The sequence below is a fragment of the Kryptolebias marmoratus genome, linkage group LG10, assembly GCF_001649575.2.
Source record: "Kryptolebias marmoratus isolate JLee-2015 linkage group LG10, ASM164957v2, whole genome shotgun sequence".
NCBI lineage: Eukaryota > Metazoa > Chordata > Actinopteri > Cyprinodontiformes > Rivulidae > Kryptolebias > Kryptolebias marmoratus.
In genome coordinates, this window is record NC_051439.1 from 7,894,131 (window position 1) to 7,903,307 (window position 9,177).

The 9,177-nt window shown below is 41.4% G+C and overlaps 1 protein-coding gene across 1 annotated transcript; it reads right to left on the reverse strand.

Annotated features, from left to right (window-relative positions):
• Positions 1-646: 646 nt before the first annotated feature.
• Positions 647-8,415, reverse strand: LOC108237729 (TLE family member 5-like). The gene is made up of 7 exons (XM_017419357.3): positions 8,035-8,415; positions 6,039-6,136; positions 4,847-4,910; positions 4,536-4,580; positions 4,392-4,454; positions 3,437-3,511; positions 647-3,250 (listed from the first exon to the last, which is right to left on the reverse strand). Exons 1-7 carry the CDS (start codon positions 8,059-8,061, stop codon positions 3,011-3,013), a joined length of 612 nt encoding a protein of 203 aa, XP_017274846.1. The 5' UTR covers positions 8,062-8,415; the 3' UTR covers positions 647-3,010.
• Positions 8,416-9,177: the final 762 nt, after the last annotated feature.

Below are 9,177 nucleotides of genomic sequence, written 5' to 3' on the forward strand. Positions count from 1 at the left end.
GTATTTTAAAATGTGTTTACAAACACATTTAACAGGTTTGCACAAATTTTAAAAAAAGAAGAGGATTCCTTCAAGGGAGGCTGGATTGTTCTTGGGTTTTCTAGCTTTTAGGAAGTAAAATGTAGCATTTAAACATAAGAGCTTCTCAAATAGGCATGTTAAATCAATGTTTCCTTTCCCACATGTAACGTAAAGCAGTTCTACATTTAGATCATCAGAACAATATCTGAGTGTTGCACTGCTGTAAGCATCTTCTGAGCAGCAAGTCTTTTCGTTTTATTCCCCCTTCAAACTAACAAGTTAAATCAGGAACATGAGACGTTAGTTAAAAATACGACTTGACTTCTGTTGTGTAGTTAAAGACGTTTCACCTGCCAGCTGAGAGGCTTGTGGAGCTGCGAGCTTTAAATTACGTGGAATGCTCCTTTATGTCAGCGAGATTCCTCCTCCCTAAGGAAAGGCGTTAGGAAAGGAAGACTTTCATAATTAAAATCAGTTTTAGTGCATTTATAAATGCAAGGTCTCCACTTGCTGCGAAAAGTTGCCCTACAAATTGACTAAAATCCAGATTTTATAGAAACGTCCATTTTATAGTTTTTGTATCATTCTGTTTATTTGCACCACTCACAAAAACGACCACTTTTAATCACAACTTTTATTTGTAAGGCACCAGAGGAGCTTCCTTACTGCTAAAAGGTTGATTCATTCTCACAAGTACACAGTTGCTTACATTGTTTTTTTTTTTGTCCAAGGTATTTTAAAATGTGTTTACAAACACATTTAACAGTTTTGCACAAATTTAAAAAAAAAAAAAAACATTTACAAACCTAGAAATAAAGTTACATTTGACAACCTAAGGAGAGTAGAAGAAAAGAAAATGTGGTATACAACATTGTGCCTTTAGGCTTGTAATGCACGCACTCACAACACCAGTCTTTCATGATACGCACACATTTAAAAAGCAGCTTTGAAACATACAAAAATGCTTTTAAAAAATATGTATATTGATATATCCACATGTGTACAAATTTCCCCCTTTCACAGCAAAACAAGCGCAGGAACCCTTCACATGTCTGAGATTGGCCAAAGACTCGAACGACACAAAAACAAAAAGCACCGAGACGCATCTTTAAGTGCTTTTCAAATTAAAACATTGTTTTTGACGCTGATCTCAGAGGCTAAAGGGGGGAGGGCTGAAAGCTTTGGAAAGCACTTATAGTACAGAAGGTTGACCGTGAACAAGAAATACAGATTGGAAAGAAGAAAAGAAAAACCCGGCAGACGGATTTGGACCCATTTTAAAGATGCGTTCTGTACATCAGACGGAGAGTGCTGCTGCTCTCTGCTGCCCAGGAGGCGACGCCACAACCCAAAAACGCCAGCCCGTTCCCCCGCTGACTCCACCCGGCTGCTATTAACACCAACCCAATAAAAAAAAAAAATGCTACAAGAAGTTAAGCAACACACGTCCCACTTTCTGACTTCCAAATAAATAAGACAAGTGCCAAAATGATCGTGACGTGTGCAGTTTACACACAAGTGTTTTCTGTTCCAGGAATTGTTTTGCCGTTTTCTTTTGTTTTCTCTCTTTCTCCACCTCTAAGCAGCTGCTGCTTATTTCTATGTGTAATAAAAGGCGGGAGGAAACGATTAACAGCAAACTCCAAAGATCAAGCCCGAAGTTCGGATTAAATGACGTTTTCCTGTGGGACCGCACAGGCTTGCAGCTGATGTTTAGATGGCTAGCGGGTCATATTTGGAGCACAGAAAGGGGAATATGTTAAGGAACAAACTGGAATCAAGGGTTAAAGTTGAACGACAATATGTGCTTTAAGTGCTGTTTCTGAGATTCTTTTTACAGACATTAAATAACCGAAGGCCTGAGCTGCGATTAAGTCAGGATTCTGATTAAACTGGTCATGTTTTTGGGTTAGTTGGAGGCTGAACACTAATGCTGCAGAAGACGGAGAAAAAAAAAGGGACGACTGTTTATAGGTGAGCAAATGTCTGCAAATTATACACTATAATTTGTGTTTGTGTTAAAGTATGTTGGTAATTTATCGTAATTCTGTTCAAGATATGTGTTTTCTTGGGTGGCATTTTCTTAGTTTGAGCACAGCTGCATTTTATTTATTTATTTTTTGTTTCAAAGCTCAAGTTTCACACAAATATAAGCTCAGCATAAACGTGAAGAGAGAAAATAAAGTTCCCGCCCAGGTTTAAACCATCGCGATGAGGAAACGGGCAAAGAGAAGAGGGTTACAAAATATTTTTAAAAGTTTGTGTTTTTTACTGTCACATGCTCTCAGGTCTAATAAAAACATCAATATAAATTTGAAAGTGTTTTCAGAGCTTTAACAATCTTGACCATGTTTAAAGCAGCCCATTAAAAACAACAAAACAAAACAGGGAACTGAATATTTTTTCCTGTTTTACGTCAAACTAAACTTTATTTTTGCTCTAAAAGCTCGAGTTGATGTTAGCTGAACCCAAATGGCTAACATCAGCTGTTTTTCCATCTTGGAACTGATGTGACAAAAACAATTGCTTTTCATAATCAAGAGAGGCTAAACGTCCGGAGAAGTGTCTTAAAGCTGCTTATTGTGAGAACCAAGCAGGACGTGGGAAGAAACAAAGTGGATTCAGGAAAAAAATTCACCTGCAACAAGCAGACGTGTGTACAGGAATCTGCTTTCATCCTTTCAACCTTGACTCTCACTCCAAATGGGATATTTATATTGGTTAACCAAACAATAATGGCTTACACACTAAAAAAAAAAAAACATCTATTATAAATCTTAATGCTTGAACTGGGTCTATGACCACTAAATAACAGGAACGTTAACTTCCAGTTTCAGTCTTTGAGGGTTTTATTTGTTTGCACATCCTAAAGTTTCAGCTGTCACTCAGCAGACCGATGTGCATCAACACCACTTACAGCTACAGCCAATCCTTACTCAGTTTGAAACTCCGCCTGCCCCCGCCCCCCCTCTGCCTTACTGTGGCGCCGCTAGTCGGACTTGTCTCCGTCCTCTCCTCGGGGCGCCCTCTCCGCAGCGTCTCTGGCCTTGTCCTCCTTCACCGCCTGCGGCTGGCCGTGAGAGTAGTTGGCCAGGATGGAGGAGAGGGAGAGCAGGCCCGAGCTGGAAGAGACGGCCGGCAGGGAGGGCGGGGTGAGGCCCAGGGGCAGCGGCGCCACCGGCAGGGTCAGGCCCTGGAGCTGGGACAGGTGCTGCACCTGTAGCTGTTGCTGCAAACAGGCGGACGGGACATAAGAGGACATTTTAGACAAGAAACACACACTATCTCCTAATAACATTATTCTCGAGGTTTGACTAAAACGGCTACAACTCCGTCATCTCATCTTAGTTTAAAACTGGCTCCTAATGACTACGTGTGCGTAAACCTGTGAAGTTCAATGAATTGTTGGACTCACTCGTATGATGGAGTTCATCTCAGGAGGTGTGACCTGCTTGGCTCTCTCTATGGCACCCATGACTTGCTGTTGGTGCTGAAACAAACATTTCATAAATGTGCTTTAATATCACTTGGACCTACCAATGATTCTGTGGTCATATCTGAAAGTAACAAGCAGTCAGCCGTGTCCCCCGTCGCTGAGGGTCTAATATAGTCAATGATTTAGTTTTCCAGATGTTTTTCTTGACTGGAATTGAACAGGACATACAAATATACGACCTAAGGTTTTAATAATGTTTGATTTCAAGAATTAAAACATTAAGAGAGACCCTCAAAGAGGCTGATGGTGTTTAGCTGCACGGACATGTTTGCTACTGAAACTAAGCTTAGAGAAAGTTTTTCCACAATGGATGAAGTCTTACATTACATCTTTGCTGATAAAGATTTAGAGGGAGGATATATTTATCTTATTGTACTGAGAATTTGCTGTCTAAGGCAGAGGGAGCAATTTTGTCTACCACCAGGCAAAATGGTGGAGCCACAGCGTGGACAATAAATTAATCTTCAGCCACCCAATCATTTAAGGAAACTCTGATTTCTAATTTTTATCCTGCTTGAAAGTTAGTTTCCTCAAATAAATGGGGTGGCCAGTTTACATATATCATAGATTTGGACATGGCAACCCAATTTTCGATAGCAACCTTACTTATGCCTAGACACAGCCACACAACAAAATGGAAGTCGGTACGTCGCTTATTTTTCACGTTATCCAGCTCACAAGATGAACCGGACGGAGGGTATTTCTAAGTCTCCGCTTTGTGTTGCGATGGGGGACAAAAAGCTGAAACTTGCAAATGACTGAAATACCATCAGGATACAGACAAATGTTAATAAAAAGCGGCAGCTCACACCAGCTTTATGTGATTAACACTGATGGAAACTGCAAGTTAAAGTCTGACAGTGTTTGTCGTTACCTCCTGTGACAGGTAAGGCAGCACCTGGGCACAGATCCCATTCAGCCGCTTCACGATTTCAGCCTGGAAAAATAAAGTCAACGTGTGGTCAGACAACCTAAAATCACCTGAACTGCACTGTTAGAAGGACTTTAGGTTCTTTACCTGTTTGTGCATTTCAATGTTCAGGCCGTAGGACATTTCATAGTACTGTAATGCACAAAAAGACAACCAAAAATTAGAAACAAACTTCTATTTTCTAGAGCTTTCCTGTATCTCAGAATATATAATCATTTAGATTTAAGAATTGAACTTTTTTCCCCCAAACTTTCACAGTTTTTATGTTGAGTGGAAGTAAAGTGTGGTGTTCGTTCAGAGTTGTAAATTTGTTCAGGTTGACTAACAAACAGAAAATTCACTCCCAACTTTGAGCGATAAATCAGGAGCTGAAAATCAGCAGTCGACACCACACTCACCATGATGTAGTGACGCTGCATCTCCGACTTCTCAGAGGCCAGTTTGTCGCATTCCAGCTTCAAACTGACAGACAAGACATGAATATTTAAATTAATAGAAAGTTGTGAATCTCTTCTTATTCGGCTTCTGATTACTTATACCTATTAGTGTGCTTTTTAAATTTCTTAGTTTAAATGGTTTAATTTTAATACCAAAACAATAAAGTAAAGAACATTAAAAAAAAGCAACCAAACCATTCCCCAGAACCTCTGCTGTCTTCTCTGGACCAAAGCTCATTTAAAATGGACTGAGGGACAGAGGAGAACTGATCTGTGGTCAGAGGAATTGAAATTTGAATTTTTTTTTAGAAACCACAGACACCAGGTCCTCTGTACTAAAAAGGAGAGGAATCTCTCCTTAGCTTGTTATCAGCAAACAGTTCAAAAGCCTGCCTCTCTGCTGATATAGAGGTGCATTAGTGCCTCTGGTATGGGCAGCTTACACATCTGAAACTTTTCAATGCAGAAAAGTATATCCAGGTTTTAGAAAAAAATCTGCTCCTATTCTACAAAAAACTCCAGCAAAGACTCAGGACTGTTGAGCAGCTAGAATCCTCCATCAGACCAGAATGGGACAACATTCCCTCTAAAACCTCCAGCAGCTGCTCTCCTCAGCTCCTGGATGTTTACAGACTGATGGTAAAAGAAGAGGAGAGGCTTCACACCTTTTACCTCCATTCCACCCCAAAAATGGTAGAATTTCTTAAACTGATGTTTTTACTTTGTTCCATTGTGAATAAAATAAGGAAATAACGGCATTGACTGTATTTTTATTTACATTTTACACAACATCCCAACTTTTTCAGAATTGGGGATATATTTGTACACATCCCTCTGACATGAATAAACAGCCATCAAATGGTATTAAATTTCCACAACACTATCAAACTTTATTTAAACTAATTGGGCAAAATTTAGACAGACAGCCCTGTGGTGTTAAAGAAAATGACTCCCACTGAAGGTTTAGGACTAAGGTGTGAATTGAGGTTAGGTTTGGTTTAGGGTTAGGTATGTACTGGTAATGGTTAGGGTTAGGGTAAGGGTCAGGGTTAGGCTGTAGTTAGGGTGTAGAAATGAATGGAAGTCAATGGAAAGTCCCTGCAAAGATAGAGAGACATAACACGTGTGTGTGTGTGTGTGTGTGTGTGTGTACCTGTGGTACTGTGCTTGGAGGAACTGGAACTCATCCTTGATCCGGTCACAAGAGTCAGATGTGGTGAACTTCAGGGCTTGACTGGACTGAGATGACGCCTTGGGAAACAAAAAGAAAGATTCCTGCATCAGACTTAGAAAATATATCCTCTAACTTTGAGAGGAAAATAGTGTTTTGATTCACAATCTTTCATCTAAAACTAAGCCAGTAAGGGGCAGGGTAGACACATTTCTTGTTGTGTGCACACATGTGTCTGTGGATTTTAATCAAAGTGGGTTTGAGTTTGTTTAGAAACAGCAGCTTGACCTCTCAGATTAACCCAGAGTGCAGCCAAAGTGAAGTTCGGCCTAAACTCATCAGCATGTTGGATTGTGCGCACGGAGCATCAAACGAGACAAGAAACGAAGGGTGTCGGGTTGATGCAGCGAACGGGCGCGGCAGTCGTAGAAAAAGTGGTACGAAACATCTGGCAAGAAGCAAACCCGGGAGAAAGTGTGTCGACATTAGTGTGTCCCATATGCGAGAAGCTGCATTAGAAGTCCGGTTATGTTTAGACTACATTTAAACCCGTAATCCAGTGTTTATCTGGCTCCCTAAACCTCATTACTCTCTAAATAAGTGGCACAAGGGCAGGAGGTTCCCAGCTGGATTATGGGATTGAACAGAGAAGCAGTCATTCGGTTGCACAGAGGTCAAACCTGCATGTGTTATTTATTTGAGGCTGCAGACATAAGATTTTTATTAGTCCAAACGCAAACTGTGCCCACTTGTTACATGTAGAGGTGTGGCAATTCAACCAGTCATCTACTTAAGTGATAAAAAAACCAATTTCCATCCACTGATACTGTTGTATTTTGTTCTAAAGATAAATTTAGCCGATGATTTTTCGTTGTTTCGGTTTTGTAATTAGGCAGACGATAATCTTGTTATGAAAATATCTCATGAGCCACTGGATGGATTTTAATGAAACTTTCATGAAATAAACACTGGATGTATGTTTACCACTGATTGACTGTTGGAGCCAACCCAATTCAAGATGGCCACCACAGCCAACTAACCTTAGGAAACACATAAACGACTAGAACTCAGTCATTTTTACATTTGTTGAGCTAAAATTTGACATGGTAGTAGCTGAGAGTGATTCCAACCGCATACTCTGAGCTGACATCTCATACTATAAGATGATCTTAGTCCAAGAGTCTGGCACGATGGCGGTGGGGATATGTATTCTTTTAAGGAAAACCAGGCCTTTAATTATCTCCTTTTGACAACTTTGGTTTCCAAAGATTATCAAAATATAAACAATTATTACACAAGATGGCTACCTCATCTTGTGTCATATAACAGGCCCAAACTACAGCTTCAAAAACATTTTCTCCGTTCAATAACACTTATTATTAAAAGTGTCAGCATATCTGTTGGTAAATTTATTTTTTATTATTGATGGTGATGTTTTTTCAGCTTGTTGCTAGTGTAATGTAAGACTTGTGTAGGATTTCAGGTGGCAACCTTAATGTGTCACTACTTTTTCTCTCCAGCAGAGCTAAACCAAAGAGTAAAATAAAAATATATATATTTTCTATTTTTGGTTTGTACCTTTATCTGTTTACTCGCTTCGTAAAGTTCATACATTTGTTCAAACAGGTGGATTTTGGCTTCACAAGCAGAAATAAAGGGAGCATCAGGACATTTATTGTCACCCAAGTTAGCTGTTTGAGTAACTATGCTAGCTAAGGACAGACTGTTAGCAGTCAAATAAAAGCAAACAGAGAGGTTTCAGCTCGTATCTGCTCGGCTTTAATGCTGGTAGCGTTCGTAATGCATCAGTGCAGACAGTGTGAGGTGGTGCAGGGAGGTCTGGGGTCGCAGGAGGATGAGCTGAAAGCTACATGCAGCCAGTAGCGCTCCTGCTCGGATCAGCTGTCGGGCTGCTAGCTAACGTTAGCTTCCGCTCTGCTCCGTTTCCACCCGGGACGAGTCCGAGCAGCCCACTTACCGAGTGCCTGGATTGAGGAAACATCATGTCAGCAGCGCGTCCTGTCGTGTTTCCTTGGCCTAAACGAACTACCAGGTCAGCTAACTTAGCTAGCCAGGTCCCCAGATATTATTAAATAACTGGAGACGCTATTTGAACGCAGTCATCCTTTAAATTGGGATTAAAGCGGCGGGAGTCGGTGGACAGTCTTCCGGTCGTTGCGGTCGCGGCTGACGAGAAGAAAACGCCTTGTCGGGGTAACAGTGGCGCGTTTCGGGATTATAATGCTACGCCTCCCGGAGGGGGGTGAAGATCCTGGATGTTGACACAAGCCCCTGACTTTCCTCTGCTGCTTTGAAGGAAAGAGCAGCATCACCCGGAACACGAACCGAGCGAGCGGCGGAGAAGCGGGCGCCCCCTGTGGCCAGAACCTGGAACTACAAGGGAGAGACCGCCGCAGCCAGGGCCGGAAGTAGGAGGCCTGGGAGACTGGGGCCGCTGAGAACAGCGACACCAGGGGCCCAAAAGTCACAGTGTCGCTCTAGTTATTTATTGATAAAATAAATAAAAATAAAACAACGTGTTCAGGTGTTATTAGTCAAGTCAGAATGAGTAATTCTGCCAGAATTATGGTGTAATGTTTGAGAATCACGCTTTTAAAGTATTGAAAAACTAGTCCAAATCTGTCTTCCTTTGTTTAAAAAGGGTGCTATTGTTGCCAACTACATCTCCAACAGTCACAGCCCAGTGGGATACTACCTTTCTGGCCCTTTTCCAGGAGCTTGACCCTTCGGCCGAGGTTCCAAATGACCCGAGTCAAGCTGAAGACTTGACGTTCGCAGACTGCACTCCATTGATTGACCAGAGAGTCTCCTTCACAAGAAACCCACCATTTTTAAAACCTCACAACCACAGAATCATATCCACTAAAATGGCGACACGTAAACCAACACTGTGGTACGAGGAGGAGGTGCTAGACCAAATGTAGTCTATTTATGCACTCTGGCCAGCAGAAGGAAGGTGGCCTCAACTTGGTTGTGGCATTTTTGGAAACCATAGCAGAGAATGGTGAGTGTTTTGTGATATTATTTTACTTGCAGTATTTACCAGATGGTGGTAAGTTTCGGGGAGGCCCCAAGGCTGTGTGCTGAGCCGAACTCTATG